The following is a 20148-nucleotide window of genomic DNA, read 5'->3' as shown; positions in this document are numbered from 1 at the left end:
TAAACCCCACTTGAGAGACAGACATGAGCTTCATTGAGGATTCAACTCTTAAGCAAAACCATATCTCAGGTTTATATTATTTAAGTTTCTTGAGGACAAACAACGATTTAAATTTAGTGTTGTGATGCATGAGCATCATTCTTATCTTTTTCTATTGATTTATATGTGGATTTGTTGAATTCTTATGAGATTTAGGTGGTTTAAGCCCCTATGGATGCTACTTTGAGCTATTGTTGCTTTTTGTTGTTTTTAGGTAGTATTCGGATGAAAAGACTTGGCAAAATTCATGAAGAAGCAAAGAAGGAGTTATGCGTACGCATCTACTGTGCGTATGCACGACTGCACAAGCTAAACAAGCCTAATTCTATTTTGTCGTGTTGGCGCTAAACGCAGTGACTCTGTGTTTAGCGCTAGGAGCCTCGTAATTTGTGCATACTTCACTGCCAAGATGGCACTAAATGCCAGCAACATGGCGTTTAGTGTCGAGAGCATTGATGAGAGTGGTCCCCACGTCCTCAACAAATCAACACGGAAAGCTTATGGATTTGAATTTTAAATCAAATAACAATAGAAAAGATACATTTATATTTTAATTTAAGTTTTAAAATTAATTTTAATTAAGACTATAAAAGGGGAAAAGATTTGCCCTGCGGGCTCTCTCTTCTCTTCTTCCTCATTCCGTATTTTTACACTTTTTATTACAACTCTAGGTTTTTCTCTAAGTCATGAGTAACTAAACCTCCATTGTTAAGGTTAGGAGTCCTATTTATTTTAATGGATTAACACTATTGTCATTCTACTCTTAATCAATGCACTGATTTATATTCAAGGATTAATTTCATTCTTCATCCTAGGAATTAAAGTATATTAGAAGATAACTCTTTTTCTATTTGAATTCCTTTTGAATCTCGGAAGAGTTATATCACTGGAATTACAATTTAAACCTAATTCCTCATAATTCTCTAATTATCTGGATTTAACACGATACGTGACATATAATCGTCTTATTTTTGGGTTCTTAGGGTTTGTGTGGCTTATAAACTAGAAATTGAAGTTAACCTTCTAATTTCATTAAGTGACCAAGAAATTGGCAGTTGATTAGGTTAGAGGAGATTAAATTACTAAGGAATTAGAGTTTAATCACTTGAGGGTTGCCATGAATTGACTCTTTGCATAATTAAAGTAAGTGATAAGAATTGTTAATTCGAAAATCTAAACATCTCCAAAGCCGTAACTGTTTTCTCAACCTATTTTCACCACTAAATCACTGTTTGCTTTTTTTGAACTCTTAATTCATTATTATTTATGCTTTTTGCACTCAAAACTACTAATTTCAACTTGTCTAACTAGAATAGTCATTCAACTATTGTTGCTTAGTCCATTAATTCTCGTGGGATCAACACTCACTCAGTTGAGTTATTACTTAGTATGACTCGATGTACTTGCCGGTAAGTTTGTGGTATTTAAAATCTACATCAGTGTTACATTATGGTATCAGAGTAGTTCATCCTTGTAAGCCTGAGGAATGGACTGCTTATGCTTCTGAGCATACTCTAAGTCGTGTTTATATACTATTTAGGATATTTGATTGATAAACATAGCATAAAGTTCATGAGCATACTTTTGGGAAATAGAAGCACTTAACTTGAGATATTGAGACTGATCACCTTGATATCGCTTGTTTGGTGTGAATAGGACCCAAATGGTAACTCGTGGATGCGGTCGAACGCGTAGCCGGAGAGGAAATAAGGGGGGCGCACCGGCAGATAACCATGCTGAGTTCTTGGCTGCTATGACTAATCTCGCAAATGCTATGCAAGTAAATGTTGTGGCTACTAATAAGAAAATAGAGAGGATGGCACAACATGTGGGAAACAAAAATGGTAGTGGACCGGGAAACTACCAAGTTGATGGTGGCCCGATGACACTGGCTGCATTTCTGAAGGTGAACCTTCCAATGTTCAAGGGTTCAATCTGTCCCACCGAAGCTGACAATTGGTTTCAGGCTATGGAGAAGGAATTACAAGCTTAACATGTACTTGAGAGCCAGTAACTGACTGAAAAAGCTCAATTCTGGTGGCAAAGAGCTCATCGTCTGTTGCAACAGAGTAATGGGGATGGAGCTATCACTTGGAAGATGTTCAAAGGTGAATTCTATAAGAAGTACTTCCTAAATTCTGCGAGGAGAGCTAAGGAGTTGGAGTTGCTACAGTTAAAGTAAGGGTTTATGTCTGTGGCAGAATATACCAACAAATTTAAGGATCTGTGTCCTTTTTCGAAGATTTTCCAAGGAACGCTTGAAGCTTACGAGGAGTGGAAGTGCCTTAAATATCAGGATGATCTTCAAGATGATACAATGAGAGCTGTGGCACCTCTAGAGATCAAGAACTTTGCTGAATTGGTCAACAAAAGCCGAATGGTTGAGGAGTGCTCCAAAAAGAGCTCAATGGCAAGGGATAATCGTGGAGGTTTCTAAAATAGAGGATGTGAAGGTCCAAACTTTAAGAGGATGGGCTACACCCTACAACCCCACCATGTCCAGAATAATTTTCAAGAGAACGATAACAACAATTACCGAGAAAGAGAAAGAGGGAAGCAAGATCAAGTTTCCTGTAATGATTTGACTTATAGGAGGTGCGGAAGCTATCATCCCGCTACTTCGTGTAAAGCTTGGGCTTATGTTACTCTTGTGGTGGTGCTGGTCACGTCATAAAATTGTCCGGAGAAGAAGAGTCAGAATGCCGGAGGAGCTCAACGGCAGCAAGGTCGTGTTTTCACCCTAACGGCAGGTGAAGCTGCTAGGTCAGAAACTCTGAATCGAGGTAAAATACGAGATTAATAATAAGATTTTACTTGCCTTACATGATACTAGAATGAAAACTTTCATTCGTAGTCTTTGATACTTGCCTTGCATGAAGTAGGTGAATAAATAAGTTCTTGATGGCAAACGATAAGAGTGGCACAACAGAAGCGTGGCAGTTTTGATGACTTTAGGGCTATTATGATGTTAAAGAGAAGTTTTGGGATATAAGTTTGTTTTGAGGGTTGACGGAGGATCAAGGAATGGAAAGTTGAGATAAGAAGTGCTACCCTCACCTGTTTTATTTCAGCGATTGAAAATTTTTTAGGGCAAACTTTTTATTAAGATGGGTAGGATGTAAAACCCCGCAAAATACTAAATAATTAAGTGATGACTAATAAATAAATTAAATGAGAATGAAAAGGATTAGAAATTTAATATTTATAATTTGGAGAAATAAAAATATTTAGGATGCAAATTAAAATGCACATCTTAAAGGTTTTGACCCAAAATTAGGCCAACGGACTAAGAAAATAAAATTGGGCCTTACTGGGTCCAAGCTCTCATATATATACCCACACTTAATGAGATTTCAGCTAACATTCACCCTATTTAGTGAGAGAGAGCCGAAAATGAAAGAAGAGAGAAAAGAGGGATGAAACCTTATCTTCCTTCAACTTCAATTATCCACAACTTTTACTACGCACCTCCGATCGCTGTACCGTTTGCGGCCACACGAAGCTTGTCTCCTTCTCTTCAATTCTATCTTGTTAGTTTAGTGAGTACTTTAAAATCTCAGCCCCATTTTGTCATTCAAATCTGAAATTATGTTTTTGGTAAGGGCATTGAGAATTTTTAGTGATTTTGATGTTATAGGGGTTCTCTAGCTTATGTTCTTGGTGGTATCCATCACTAATTTCAGTGAGTAAAGGTAAAAAACCTTTTTTTTTTCTCTTGGTTCATCAATTTATGAAATTCCTAGTTTTAATATTGTGTCAAATTGTATAATATAACATTAGATTGAGTGATTGAGAGCTTGGCTTGGTAAAATCTTGCAAGGGAGAGCTTGAAAACTTAGAATTGCAACATTAAAGTACGGGTAGTAGTTTCGAGTAGCCATTATGTAAGGTTTTGTGAAAACGTAGGTTAATTGTCCCTAAGATAAGTTGAATAGAATTGATTATTGATATGCTTAAATAATAGTTAGTATGAGTGTTGTGTTGGTTGATATATTTTGGTATGAAATTGAGAATGAAAATAATGAGTTTTAGATGAATTGAGAAGTGTTATGTGTTGTTATTGCAATTGAATATTGTGATATATGTTGGTATGATTGAAATTGTGATGAAATGAAATGTGGTTGATTTTATAATGGAAATGGATATGGAATTGGGCTGGAGGTCGTGATTGGGTGAGAAAATTTCCTATGTGGTAAGTTGAGGTAAGTGGTGTGAATTGTTGTATGAGAATGTGATGATTGATTATTGGTTGATTAGAAAATTGGATATATAAATGTTGTATGTTCTTGATGAATATGAATATGTTGATACGATGGGTTAAAAAAGTTAGAAGTGGGTTAATTTAGGGTTGGAATGGTTGAGCATTGATGAATGAGTGTTTTGGAGGTGTATATATGGTTTTGGACAGGTTTAGAATTGAATTGAATTGCGAATTTATGAAATTGATGGATTATGAGAATTTGGTAAAATAAATTTTTAGTCAACTTCGACAGGCCATAACTTGGCACTCGAAGTTTAGATTTGGATGAGATTTATCTTAAATAAAAGCTAGTGAAAAGATCTTTAAAACCATCTAAGAATAAAAGAAAAATGAATTTTGTAGAGAAAGTTATGAGAGTTTGAAATTGGATAAAAAAAACTGAATTCTGTAGAAATTGCAGAAAATTGAGGTCATGCGTACGCATGATGGGCGAAATAGAATTGAAATGATTTCGTGCAAGTTTCATGCGCACACACAAAAATGGAGTTGCACGTACGCACAAGGCATGCGTACGCACAACTGTCCTGTTTTTCAAAAGTGATTATTTTTAACTGTTTTTGCCTATTCAATCGTTGTTTCACTTCTGTAACCCCTATTTGAGATCCAATGACTAGTTTCTATGATGAGAATGAGTTGGGATGATTGAATGACGAGAATGAGTTGAGAAGATTGAATGATGAGAATGAGTTGAGATGATGAAATGATAAGATTGAGTTGAGATGATTGAATGATGAGAATGAGTTAAGATGATTGAATGACGAGAACGAGTTGATATGATTAAATAATGAGATTAAGTTGAGATGATTGAATGATGAGAATTAGTTGAGATTATTGAATGACAAGAACGGGTTGATATGATTAAATAATGAGATTAAGTTGATATGACTGAATGATGAATTTAGTTAATTCGAGAGGACGATGAGAATAAGTTGATATGATTGGATGAAAAGATCAAATTTGATTGATATTTGAGCTTTCGAAGTAAGATGCAAGGATTGTGGTTTTGTCCTTCTTGCTTCTGGATGGTATTTGAGCTTCCAGGGTAGATGCAATGATTGTGATTTTATCCTGCTTGTTTATGGTCGGTATTTGAGCTTCCCGGATAGATACAAGGATTGTGATTTTGTCCTGCTTGCTCTAGGTTGGTATTTGAACTTTCTAGATAGATGCAAGGATGGAGGTTTTGTCCCACTTGCTCCAGGATGGAATTGAGACTGTTGACCCTCTGTCGTAAGATGTGGAGGGCACTTAGACCTTTCCGAATGATTCCCTCATTATATTCGAGCTTGGGGATGCACGCACCGAGGGACTGTTCAGGGTTCGCTACCGGACACATCGGGTTTTGACTTATAACCGACGGATAAGCTCATTGGTCATAGAACAGACATGCATCATTTGTATTTGTGTGTATTGTTTGGGTGTGCATATTATTTTTGGCTTGTCTTCTTGATTAATTGTATCTATATGTTGATTGATCTATTTGCTTTATATGTTCTCTCTATTTGTATATACTTTGTATTGTCTTGTATATGTCTGCACAACTGAGAGATCTCTTATGCTAGCAGTGGTGACACTGAGGGTTGTCATTGATGAGATGTGGTGATTGAGGTTTGTGGATAAACTGAGAATAAATGGATAACACTGAGACTAAGTTTTGATATTGAATTATTGAGGTTGGAAAACTATGATATTTAGAGAGATGGTGACTCGTATCGGGGAGAACTGAGATTTAGAGATCACTAATATATTTGAGATTTAGTTTATTACTTTGTTCGGATTAGAAGGAACCCTAGACTTGAACCTTGAATGATTGGAGATTAGGATTGCCTAGCGGGTTCATGTGATTTTATATAGTCTCTATTTGGAATTATTGCCCTGTTGGAAACCCATGGGTTGGGGGTTCTCACCCGTTTCGGAAATTTTTGTTTTTCAGATGCAGGTCTTGGCGCTTCACAGTGAGCGGAAGGTCTATTTGGAAAGAAGCGAAGAAGACTTATTATTTTGTTTTGATTTTAGAATCTCTCCTTCTCTTTTGAAAACTTACATGATGTAATTACTTTAAAGTCTTGTCTTTAGAGACTTATGATGTATTTTGGAGAGATAAGTTATGTTATCCAAACTATTTTACTGTTACAGCTCTAGCCGGCTTAATCTTCGCGAGTCGAGACTAGTATATATATATATATATATATATATATATATATATATATATATATATATATATATATATATATATGTATCTTTACTCTTATTCTTCCTTTGAGCTTTGATTATCTACTTTTTTCCGATGCGCTTATGTATCTTATCGAGTGTGAACGATTGGCGAATTATCTCTTCCTCGAGTTTTAGGTTGTGTTTGTTTCTAAGAACAGGACAAGACAAGACACTGGGAACAAGATACAAAGGACAGAAACACAAAATTTTGTGTTCTTATATTCTGTTTGGTGATAAATTAAAACAAAAAATAAAAATCCAATTTATTCTTTTTTTAAAAAAATTTGAGAAGAAAAATATAATAATAAAAAAGATAATTATAAAAAAATAACAACAATAATAAAAAAATATGTGTCATTTGTTAATGTTTTTATATCTTTTTTATCAAGATGAACACAAAATATAATAATTCAATATCTCTAAATACAATATTTCTGTTCATGTCTCATCTGTTAATATAATATCTCTTTTTATATATAAGTATTTATATCCCAATCTTATATCATAACACTAAATTATAATTGAATTATGATTTAAGCATAAAGCTGCTAATGATAGGATGTTACAAATATAATAATTTCAATGTCAATAATTTGAAGGGCAGAATGGTGCATACACAATTAATTGATTATTCAGGTATATGTACGTAAACAAAGCTAATCTGTGAAGCAAAAAAGGATGGATGATAGATATATAGCCCTGAACAATTCATTCTTGTGCTGATTGAAACATAGATGTTGACAAATGGCTTTCGTGGTTGTGTTTCTAATAATTTAAATAACATTTTTGGGACCACTTAAAGAAATACATATACATCGTCTAATTAAAGGTTCAATATTATTTATCAAATTTATTTGCTAGGCCTAGAATGATATGTTATATTTATTGAGGATGAAGTACTAAAATATTAACTGAAAGTTTATATCATTGATAAAAATAATAAAAATATCATTTTTTTTAATTATAAGTAGCATATAATTTTTGTATTTAATATATAATTTGTAAATTTAATTCAAATTCTTATAAAAATATTTAGATAACCCTTTAAAAGTTACATATAAAAATCCATAGGGTATTAATTAATTTTGAAAACTCTTTTTTCAACATTTAAAAAAAATGGCTATTTACAAAAAAAAATTATAAAAATAATTCACTTGATATAAAATTATTAAATTTTAAAAATAAAAAGATCTCTTTTTTAATTATTCTTGTTAAAAACGGTATCAAAATCTCATCTCCAGAATTCTTTTTGAGAATATGCATTTAACATTTAATTAGTTTTATCACATTTTTTTTAAATTTTTTGAAAATTTATTTATTTTTAAATTTTTTTAAATTTACTAATTTATCCATTTATTAATTAATCTTTAGACAGACAAGCAACTGCCAACATGTTGTAAGTTGTAACTTAAACGGCATCTAATTAATATTCTTATCTGTTGACAAAAATTCTGTTTAATTTATTTTAATTTTTGGTATACTTATATTTAATGGATTCATCATATTTTGGTTCAACAACTTTATTTTCGAGAAAAAGTGAGGAATTTGACAAAAACTAAAGCACACTAGATTTTAAAGAAATCTTATAAAATTGTACACATGTACACAACAACAACAGAATTCTTTAATAAAGTTTAGTCATCAATTTTCTCAAGTATACAACCCAATTCTCCATCTAATAATGTATATATATAACTGAATACATTTATTTCCTTTTATAACCAATTAACCCCATTTCATAGTCTAAGATCAAAACCCAAGAAGCTTGGACCTTTAGTTTAAGCTAGATCTATCTTACAAATACTTTTAGTTATATTTGTCTTTTCCAAAGTGAAAAAGTCTATAAAATGAAAAAAAAAATCATGTTTGAATTAATAACTTTTGTTCTAAGTAAATTTCACAAATTAATTTAATAATAATGATTAATTTTTAATTTATTTTTACTTTATAAATATTCTCACTTCAGAAAAAACAAATTTTAATTGAATTTAATTTTGGTTGCCTACAATATCCTCTAATTCAACAGGTCAAGTACTAATTCGTTACGGATCTGAGGCAGGATTCGAACCTCTGACACTTACTTAAGAGGACAAGTGAGTTGGCCACTCGACCAACCTAAATTAAATTAATTTAAATTAAGTTTGGTCATAGTCTAGATCTACACATACACCACTTATTCATTATAAGATGAGAGTGTAAATTTTAAATGTAAGAAAAACTCACCCTCTATCTAAAAAGATAAAAAAAAAAAAAAAGCTGAGACTTGTTTTATTCAACATTTATTTATGATAAAAAAAAATTTTAACGGTCTTGATAATTATCACGAAAGACAATAAGGTCTTTAACAAAAAAAAAATTATTTTTGGCTCATGATCTTTATTTTTATGAGACTGATTAACCTCTTTGTCAATATTTTCTATCGGTATTAACGGAATAAGCTTACATAGCGTGTTAAGCCGTTCATTTATCCATTAAGAACTAATTAGGATTAACAAATTCTTTTTTGTTGAGAGTTTCGTTATCTTTTTAGGACAATTATCAAGGCCATTTAGTTTTTTTTTATTATCTTTTTTAAATACATTAGCTAAATTTATTATGTAAAATTAAGAAATATTAGTGATTTTTAAATTCTTTTTATTTATAAAAATTAAATAGAGAATACATTAGTGATTAACGTGTCATGTAATTATACTTTAAAAAGAAATCATTGACATAGAGACTAACGAATCTCATGAAGTTAAATATCAAGGGCTGAAAAAGATATTTCTTTTGTTTGAGGGCCTCCTCGTAGTCCTTCGAAAAAATTACCAAAGACCGAATTGAGTATTCACTCTTTATTTATTCTAGCAATAATTAATGAGGGTGGCTGTTACAATACTCCTCTAACGTTTGGAGTTTTAAAACTCCATGAGATTTAAATTTAAAAAAAAATCAAAATAAATTTTATTTATTTATTTAAAATAACCTAGTTGTTCTATTTATCTTCGTCTCTTCTTCTCCTCTATAGGTTAGTCAGCCATCTCACTGTTCATCACTCTTGTTTGTTTTACCGTCGTCGTGCCTCCACCACGTAAGGCCGTCAAGGCCCCATCACCATACCAACCCGCCGACGTCCCGCCACGACACCAACACATTGTCGCTTGCCGCCATGCGGGTCTCGCTGCAACACCAACTTGCAGACTCCACACTGCCACGTCGTTGCTAATTTGTCTTTGCTTCTTTCTCACTATATCTCATTTTTTTCTCATTGCTTCTTTCTTACCAACATCCGTTAGCCACCACGCTCTACCAGGCTTCCGCCTTTATTCTCGCCAACTACGCATTCACCTATAGCCTCCTTCGCCACCACGCGTGGTTCTATTTCTGTTAATCATTTGTCCTTCTCTCCAATAGAATTTAAATTAAAAAAATTAAATTTTAAATTTTGAATATAATATAAATCTATTTAATTCAAATTATATTATATTAAAATAAGATAAGTAATATAAAAAAACATAAATTTTTGTGTTTATATACATAAAATTTATATTTATTTTATTTATATAAAAAATTTCTATTGTTATTTCATAAATATATACTACATAAAATAGGTTTTATTTAAAAAGAAATTTTTGTTCTCTTAAAATTAATTATAAATTTGTTTTACTTTTTTGTAAATAAATTAAATTTTTAACTCAAATTAAATAAATTTAATATTAAGAGATATTTTAGTATTTTAAATTAATCCTAAAAGAGTAATTTTTTTTTGAATTCTTTTAACTCTGTTTTTTGTTTTTTATAATTTTGTAATAATTTAATGTAAATTAAAAAATAAAATAAATTAAAATTAAAATAATAAAACAAACAATTTTAGCAATAACAAAATTTTAATACTCCTTCTTCTTTCTCTTCTTAATTACGGGGTATTAAATACAAACGTTTTCTCTTTTTTTTTTTTTTTTTTAATTAGAGGATACTAAAATTCCATATAATTTTGGGGTACTAAATTACGTGCCATTAATAAATACAAAACAAGAAAAATTTTAGATGTTTTTAATTAATTTATTTTGTTAACAAATATTTTCGCTCTATCTAAAGAAAATAAATAATGTGTTGATAATAAATTAATAACTATATTCAAATAAAATAACATAATTTTGAGTAGCTAGCTAATTAAAAGCATTACAAGTCCATGCAGAAGCAGTGTACAAGCTAGTATCCTTCCAACCAAGCCTCAATGTGCCATCAACATGAGCAAGGCTATAACCATGTGGTGGTGAGAACATATTAAGTATCAATTGTGCTTGAGCCATTGAATTAGCACTCATTGGAACTTGCACAAACCAATTGCTCCTTGAAATGAGTTCATTCCTCCATTGCCTAATAAACTTTTCCTCACCACTCCTTGATGGTCCACCTATGCCCAATATGTTGTTGATCTCCCTAGACAGCACTCCATGCTCAACATTGTGCCTATTAGGATCATCAATTTCCAAGTATGCACCAAGGGAATCAAATAGTGTTGAGTAGTAGTGCAATGATCCAACAAACCTATCCAAGAATGATCCTCCATTGTTTACATCTTGTTCCACTAATGTTATGATTCTTGGCTCCAATTCCTTGATTAGTCTCAAGGTCATCCAGTCCGGCCCGGTTGAATCGTACATTGAATGTTGCAACCAATGAACCGCCACCGTCTCACAAGACCTAATTTGCACCATAGATGCGTCAATTTCCCCGAATTTCGCGACGACAGGGTGGAATTTCAATGGCATTCCAAGCCGTCTGGCGAAATTCGAGAGCTGTTTCCCCGTCTCGACGAGGAGGTCCATGGATGCGCCGATACCGGTCATTGTGACCTCGGGTGGACCCTCATACCTTGTGGCAAGAATGTGGAAGAATGCTGGCCATTGAAGGCCTTGCATGATGTCCAAATCAATGATGTGTATGCATTGGCACCTATTCACTGCCTCAAGAATTGCTTGGTTGGAAGTGAAATGTGCAAATTTGATGAAAGGGGAAACATTGTTGAAAACATGGAATGATGAATGAATGCTCTTGTGATCAATAATCAAAGGTGAACACACACCAAGAAAAGAATTCATGACCCTACTATTCATGGCTTTGGCAAAATATGCAACAACTCTTTCAGCACATGATGCCTTGTAAGGTGAGGCCAATTGTGTTAGCTCCAACAACATCCTTTGAGCATCAACAAGGTTGTCCACAGAGATTGCCACAGCACATTCCATTAGAAGGGTAATCAAATTCAAACCTTGATCATGGATATTATTGTTATTATTATTACTACTACTACTATTGTCGTTAATAATAATATTGTGGTCTAAATTTGAGGTGTTTGATTGAACTTGATGATGAAGACCAAAGTTATTGGTGCTAGGAGGGTCAATATTGGTGCAAGGATCAAATGGGGTTTTCCAAAAAGTGTTTTTTCTTATTGGATTGAAGTTGGGATGGTGAATTGATGAAGGATTATTATTGGACAATAATAACAAGCTATTATCATCATCATTAGCTGTTTGTTGTGGTAAGTCTTCATCAACATTGACATTAAGGTGCTTGGCAATGTTGTCAACCCAATCACATGTTTCATTTTGTTGGTTTTCATTTGGTGAGGGCTTTATTGGAAATTGGATTGATGGGATTGGAGGTGGCAAAGAAACAAGATTTGAATAGTCCCAAGTTTCATGCATAGAGGAACGGTTGATGATCATGTTTGAATTTCCATGAACAACCTCAAACCCAACTTTCATCATAGAGTCAAACACAAATTAAACTAATCAAATGGAAGAAGAGTTCACTTAAATTCGTGAAACTTAAGTAAATTTGAATTATGTAAAAAACTCAATCCGCAAACTATAGAATTTACCTGTAAAATTTTAGATGATCCAAACTTATGATACACTCATACAAGTTTAGAAATTAACTAAAAAATTTGACAACCTTCATAAATATATATGTATTGTATAACAAAAAAAAAAAAAAGACTATATGAGAAGGAAATTAATTAATAAGGTGTAGCAAAACTGAAAATTAAAGAACAACCAAGGAGAATAGAAGAGGGAGAGGGAATGAGAGAGGGGGTTTTCAAGAAGAGATTAGTGGCACTTTTAAAGGTGAAGTTTGACTAAGACAACAAATGAATTTGTGACAACGTTTACAAATCTAAGGGCTTATTTGGGACCATTTAATTAATTTCCCAAGGTTATGAACTTATGATCGATGGCCGGCATAATCAAACCAATTAGAAAATGTTAATTGACTAAATGCTAAACATTACACGTAGATTTGGCAGTGATCTTAACATTATTATATAGGAAAAGTATAGGTAACCAACAAGATTTTTGAACAATGTGTAAACAATGTGAATTAATAGGGTTAAAAGAGTAAATTTAATTAGTAGCATTAAATTAGAGTATAATGTATTTTCATTTGATTGGTGGTTGTTCATGTTGTTCAAAATTTTCATTGTTCCCCTAGCACTCCCCTATTATATATTAATGAAGCTAAATGTATGTCTTCAGGATTTTATTACCAGCTGTCATATTCATACGTTGCTTAAAAATTTCAGCTATGTTAAAAAGGAGTTTTACTTTTCTTGTAATAAATAGTGCATAAAGAGCCTAAATTTTTTTAAATTTAAACTTTAATTACATATGATTTCTTTTTATCAAAATTAAGGTATTTACCACTAAGAGTAGTGAATAATTCCTATGCTATACGATAAGGAACAAGGTGAAGTATCACCAATTCACCATATCTCACATCCCATACATGGATCATGATAATTAAGAATAAGTATAGGAAATTGATTTTTAATTAGTCAATGTTAATCAATTTTTTTATTGTAAAATTATATTTCTAATTCTTATTTTTAAAGAGTTTATAATTTAGGGTTAGAATTTAGAAATAAAAAAAATTATTGATATTAGTTGAAAAAATTGACTCTCTATTTAAACTCAGTAATAATTAGTTAGTTGAAATTAGTTAAAATTTTAGGAGTAAAGTTCAAATAATGGTGAAAAATAAAAATTTATATATATATATATATATATATATATATATATATATATATATTAAGTGAGCTTGATGTGTTAGTAATTTCATTAAGGTTAGAGCACTGTTATTGGTCTTAATAAAGAACAGTTGCCAAGAAAAAGAAAAGGAAAGAAAAAATCACAAGATTTCCCATTAAAAAAAATTTTCAACTTGCAGGAATCAAATTTGTGCTTTTTTTTTTAATTATTATTATAAAATACGAGTGTATTCCTTTTCAACTACATCAACTAACTCTTGTGGTTATTTGCATCAACGTCATTGTAAAAGCAATATATTAATTTAAGACTTATATGAATAAATTTTTATTTAAAGTGTGATTACTACTTACTAATTTAGGCATTTAAATATCTGTTTAATTTATGTAACTGTTTATAAACCTGATGTAAATAGCTAGGAGAGGGACGTTTTGATTTGTTCTTTTGCTAAAGTGATGGCGAAGGAGCAACTACCCCATTAAATAATAGGATTAATTAATGTTACAAAAAATATATTAAGAAAATTGTCTTTGAGGCAGTGTATTCTGTTAGAATATATATAAAGTCACATAAGAGTTGTTTAAATTAGGGTTGGAGTGAATCTGAGTTAGTTCAAACTCAACTCATTAATATCTCAATAAATTAAGTTCATAAAGCTATAAACTGAATTTAAACTTAAATTTAAATTTATATATATATGGAAAAATTGTTTTTAAAGATTGTTAGAAACATTTAATTATTAAAAAAATCTTTAATATTAAAATTGTTAAGAATGATTAATGTTTATAATATTTAAGTAGAAGGATTAAACTTTTTTTTATTAAAAAACATATCTTTAATTATTTATTTATTTATTTTTTATAATCTTTATAGCAAATTAGCAATGATTTCTATTCCTCCTAAAATTTTAGCCATCCTCATAATTATTTATTTTTTTCATTTATTTTTTCATTTATGCGTTCAGATATATATGGAAAAATACAGGAAAAGTAAAAATAATGTTAATCTCTTTGAACTTTTCTATTGCTTTGTTTTAAGAATGAAAAATGGGAAATGTATTATCCTACATCTTTCTGCAAATTCCAAATCACATCATAAATTATCTTCATAAGTGTTTTTTCCATGATACTTCTCCTCAAACATATTGTTTATATAGTAATAACAAGATTAGATTTCTGTTGTTATATCCCATGAGAGGCGCAAAGGATGAAAGACCACATAAATACAAAAATGAGAAAAATAAATGATTATGAAAATAGCCAATATTTTAGAATAAATGAAAGTTACTACTATAAAGATTATAAAAAATAAATAAAAAAATTTGATATTTTTTTTAAATATTATAAACATTAATCCTTTTTAATAATTTTGATATTAAAAATCATCTTTAATAATTAACTTTTTCTAACAGTTGTTTAGAATATTTTTTTATATATTAAATAAATTGAGTATGAATTTGGATATATTCAACTTATTGACTCGTAAATTAATTTGATTATAATTATATATAATTTATGATAAATACTAATACATATTTAGGGATAAGTATTGTTTTGGTCCCTCACGTTGAGGGTCGGAATCGAACCCATCCCTGGTGTATATTTTGATTTAAAATCATCCTTAATGTTGTATTTGATTTTAAAATCGTCCTTTTAAATATATTTTTTTCTAAATGACAAAAATACCCTTTTTTCACCATTTCATTCTTCTTGTTCTTCTTCCTCCAGGAGAACAAATTCTGTTCTTGTTCTTCTTCTTCCAGAAGAAGAAATTCTTCCATTAACAAAACTCAAAACTTCAAATCTTAATATAGTTAACAAAATCCAATTACAAGAATTAAAAATACCCCTTTTTTTCACCATTTCATTCTTCTGGTTCTTTTTCCTCCAGGAGAACAAATTCTATTCTTGTTCTTCTTCTTCCAGAAGATAGAAGAAATTCTTCCATTAACAAACTCAAAATTTCAAATTTTAATACAGTTAACAAAATTCAATTACAAGAATTAAAAATACTTAAATTCATCTCCAATTACAAAAATAAAAAATCTATCATTTTAATTACGAAGAACAATCAAATACAAAAAAAAAAGAACAAAAATTAGAGAGAAACACAAAATTCAAAAACAAAAATACAACAGTAATCCAGAAATCCAAAAATCCAGAAATAAGAATAAAAATAAAACCAACAATAAAAATTAGAAAATTAGGGATTATGATGAACAACATCAAATTCTCCAACTCTAACAACAACAACATATTTAATTTCTTTTTAAAACAGAAAGAATGAAACTTTATCTTATAAAAAGCATGGAGGTCGCCGTTGTTGCTCTTGGAGATCGCCATCGGGGTGGAAGTCGTCGTTGGCCGCTGCTGCTCTTGGAGATCACTGCACCGTCGAGGTGAAGGTCGTCATTGGCCGCTGCTGCGCTTGGAGGTCGCCACGCCGTCGGGTGGAGGTCGCCGCGCCGTCGGAGTGGAGCGCCGTGCCATCAGGGTGGAGGTCGCCGTCAAGGTGAAGTGTGTGTGGCGGTTATATGTGATGGAGAAGAAGAAGAAGAAGGAGGTGGTGTGTGATGGTTGTGTGTGAAGAAGAAAAAGAAGAGTGATTGTTGTGTGTGAAGAAGAAGAAGGAGAAGGAGTTGCGCTGTGTGTTTTGTGTTGTAACGGTGGAGTGAAGAAGATAGGGTTTGAAGTTAGAGAGGTGAGAGAATACAAGGGTAAAATGGTCAAAAAGGACAATTTTAATACCAAATATAACATTAAGGACGATTTTAAATCAAAATATACACCAGGGACGGATTCGATTCCGACCCTTAACGTGAAGGACCAAAACAATACTTAACCCACATATTTATTTATTTATATATATAGCTAGTAAAATATCTTTTTTATGTGATATAATATCTAAATCATAATATTTTATCTATTTTATTTTATTATAGATTAAATAGTTGATGAATATAAATATGATAAGTTTAATTAAATTATTTATGACTAAAGAATATAGCACGTTTATACTTATCTTTTGATATAAACTTTATAGTTATTGAGGATATAAAAAGAAAAATAGAATAAGAAGGAGTTAAAAGTATTTTTCTTGTTTTAGCTAGTGTAGCAGTTTTATATATTAGAAGAGAGAGCTATGACTTGGTTTTTGAGTATCTTCTATTCACTTGTGTATAACTCTAATGGTTACACTATTATTCAGATTAATCACATCAGATTCAATACACTTTTTTCTACTTCATTGTCTTCTTGGTTTAGCTCTCTGTTATAAATGTTTTGTTCATTTCTTATTCTTTGAGCTTCTGTATTTGAACTTCTATATGGTATCACGAGCTTCTAGTTTTTCTCAACTATGGATGCATCTCTACATTCATCTAATAATTCACCTCCTGGGAATAACAACAACAATTCAAACCCTGAAAATTCTGCCAACAACAACAACAATCTTCTTGCTAATCTCAATCCCTTTTCTTTTCCACCTCAATTGTTCAACTCCCGACCCTTTACTCCGATTAGTGATAAATTAGGAGAAAGAAATCACAAGACTTGGCAACAACAAGCTCGAGGTCAGCTTTTGGAAAATCATCTCTATAAAGATCGTGTTCCTCCTAAATTAACTATGATTGAAGATCAACAAAATGATCGAGTCATCAGCGTATACCCAGTGGCTTCAAGATGATTATAATCTCCAGTCTTGGCTTCTGGCATCTATTGATCCCGTAATCAAAACCAAAATGGTTGGTTGCTCTTTCAGTCATGAAATTTGGGGCAGAATTGAACAATATTTTGAAGAATCAACCAAATATCGTGTCAAACAGCTCAAAGCACAAATCAAGATTATCAAAAAGCAAGGTTCAACAGCTTCAGGATATGTTTCAAAAATCACGGAGATTGCAGATTCTTTAGTAGCTTTAGGCTCTCCTTTAACTGTTGAAGAATATGTTGATGCACTGTGATGGTAATCAGTGGCTAAGAGAAGGGGGGTTGAATTTTAGCCCTTTTTTGCTGAATATTAATTTTTGCCTTTTAGAGAACCTTCTGGAGATATTTCTGCTTTCGTCTCGTGTCGAGTTGAGAGACACTTTTGTTTTGTCTCGTGCCGAGTTGAGAGACACTTTTGTTTTCATCTCCAGGTTAACAGAAACAGAGAAAGGAGTAGAGAAGAAGAATTAACACCAGATATATCCTGATTCAGCCACTAAGTGCAATGTGGCCTACATCCAGTCTCCATCACAATAATGATGGAATTTCACTATGTTATCACAACATTACAAACACCAATTTCTTCCTAAGAACTACCCATTTCTATATGGGACAAATTCAAATTCTATACCCAATCTGAATTTGACTAGGACTCAAAACCTAGCTTTCAACTGCAAAGTACTCACCTAACTTGTAAGGGAACAAGTCCGGATTCCAACCCAACCTTAACTTTACTAGGACTCAAACCTAGCCTTCAATCCGCAAAGTGCTAACCCAACTTGCAAAGGAATTCCCTCAAGATCATGACAATAAAACAAAAATACATACAAAGAATTTCTGAGATAACTATGGCTTTTTCTTTAACTCTCTGTCTTTTTTCACTCATTGGCTTTTTCTTACAAAACCTCACATTTTTTCTTTTACCAATGAAACACAGACAGACTAAATTGAGAAAAAAAATATTCAATGAAAGCCATGAAGGAGAATAATGAACAGCTCAAAGAGCTATGGGAACCCAAACGTGTGCTCTCACTCCTTGATTTCAACCCTTAGCTGTTCACCCTTATTATAGAAGGAGAAGCTTCCAAGGTTGAAACCGATTCAACCAACCCAGCAACTTCTTCTCCAACATAGGCTAAGTCACGGTTTGAACAAAGGGAAGAGAGAGGAAAAACCGAAACTACATGCATGTACCTCTCTCAACCTTTTTCATCCATTTTCTTCAATCTTGGCCATTGATCTTGACTTTGGCCCCAAGAATTGATTCTGAACGTTGATGAGCGTCTGACCCAGGTTGACTTCAAACTTTCCATTTTTGCTTCTTCCCTACCTGAGACTCAAAGGCTATGTTCTTCACAAAAATGGAAATGAATCTTTGCTGTGTCTTCAAGATAGATTTGTTTCATGAACCGAGGCCTTTCTTTCCTTCCATGGCAACAAAATCTTAAAGCCTTTCTCCAAATATTTTCTTCTGTGGAAACAATCTTCTTCCCTCTGTGTCTTCCATTTTTTTCTTCTTCTATGAAAGAGTGATTTGACTGAAGCAAGAGAGAGGAGAGAGAAGAGAGAATAGCTTTCATATAGAGCTTGTGGCCTTTGGTCATAACCCACTCTCTATGCATTCTATTTTCTTTCTCTCTTTCTTGAAAGATGATGTGATTTGACCAAAGGAGAGAGAAGAGAGAAGGAAGAAAGCTTTTGGTGGAAGTTTTTAATTACATTAAAGAGAATTGAATTCTCACTTCTAGTAACCAAGAAATTAAATTAAATTTAATTTTCACTTCCTGTTACCAATACATGGAGTCACGTGTTTGGCTTTTGGTTACTTAAGTATGAACTTAATTGAATTGCAATTTGAAGTCCATTAACCATGAGAGTAGGTAACCGAACCTTGCTTGATTATTTGGGCCACTTCCTTCTTTTCTTTTGCTTTGCCAATATTAATTCATGGGCTTGTGATTTTGGGCCTGTCCCAATCTTAAGGTTCAGCCACTTGATTAATTTTGCACAAGCCTAAATTAATTCAATGATCATCTTGGGTTTGTTTAGCATTTGGCCAAATATTGAAAACTGATTTGCTTCCTGCACACTTGAACAAGAATCATCAAACAACCTATTGAAAATTATTAAATAAAATGCTTAATAATAATTTTAATAATTTCCTAATTTATATTTTAATAATGTTTGATCATCATAGAAGTTTTCCAAACTCAACACACTGCTTGAGGGATTGAATAAAGAATATCAAGTTCTAATTCACACTGTCAATTCCAAACGAAAAATTTTTAGTCTTTGTGAGGTTGAAACTCAAATTTTAACCTTTGATGATATGCTTGATAAATTCCAAAAATTCACAGCCTCTATGATTCAAGCTAATATCTCTCAGAGTTCATTTCCTTCCAATTCCAATCCTGGTCATGGTTTTGGAGGAAAAAGAGGTAGAGGTGGTAGGTTTTCACGGGGAGGCAGATCCTTTTTCAATCAGAACAGGCCACAATGCCAAGTATGTGGTAAATTTGATCACATTACTTGGCATTGTTTCAACAGGTTCAACCAGCATATACCTCCTCCATCATAGAATTCTCGGACTCTTTCTTCCACTTCCTTCACCAATTCTCCAAACTCTTCTAATCTGTCACAAGCCAGCACCACTACAACTACACGTCCACCACCAACACCTTCCTTTCATAACCCTACAGCCTATATGGCAGTACCCACATCTGTGACAGACCCTAACTGGTACTTGGACACTAGAGCATCTCATCATGTTACACCATATTCTTCATCCTTCATTTCCAGCTCTGAATACTCTGGCCCAAATCAAATTCAGATTGGAAATGGATCAGGTTTGCCAATTAAGAGTCTTGGTAACTCATTCTTATATTCTATTGAT

General features: G+C 32.1%; 1 protein-coding gene across 1 annotated transcript; it reads right to left on the bottom strand.

Moving 5' to 3' along the window:
- Positions 1–10606: 10606 nt before the first annotated feature.
- On the bottom strand, positions 10607–12610 carry LOC112727081 (scarecrow-like protein 23). The gene has a single exon (XM_025776698.3). The coding sequence runs from the start codon at positions 12268–12270 to the stop codon at positions 10663–10665; it is 1608 nt and encodes a 535-aa protein (XP_025632483.1). The 5' UTR covers positions 12271–12610; the 3' UTR covers positions 10607–10662.
- Positions 12611–20148: the final 7538 nt, after the last annotated feature.

This window comes from Arachis hypogaea, chromosome 12, assembly GCF_003086295.3.
Source record: "Arachis hypogaea cultivar Tifrunner chromosome 12, arahy.Tifrunner.gnm2.J5K5, whole genome shotgun sequence".
NCBI lineage: Eukaryota > Viridiplantae > Streptophyta > Magnoliopsida > Fabales > Fabaceae > Arachis > Arachis hypogaea.
Note: the sequence above shows the minus strand (reverse complement) of the source record. Positions and strands in the feature narration are given on the sequence as shown.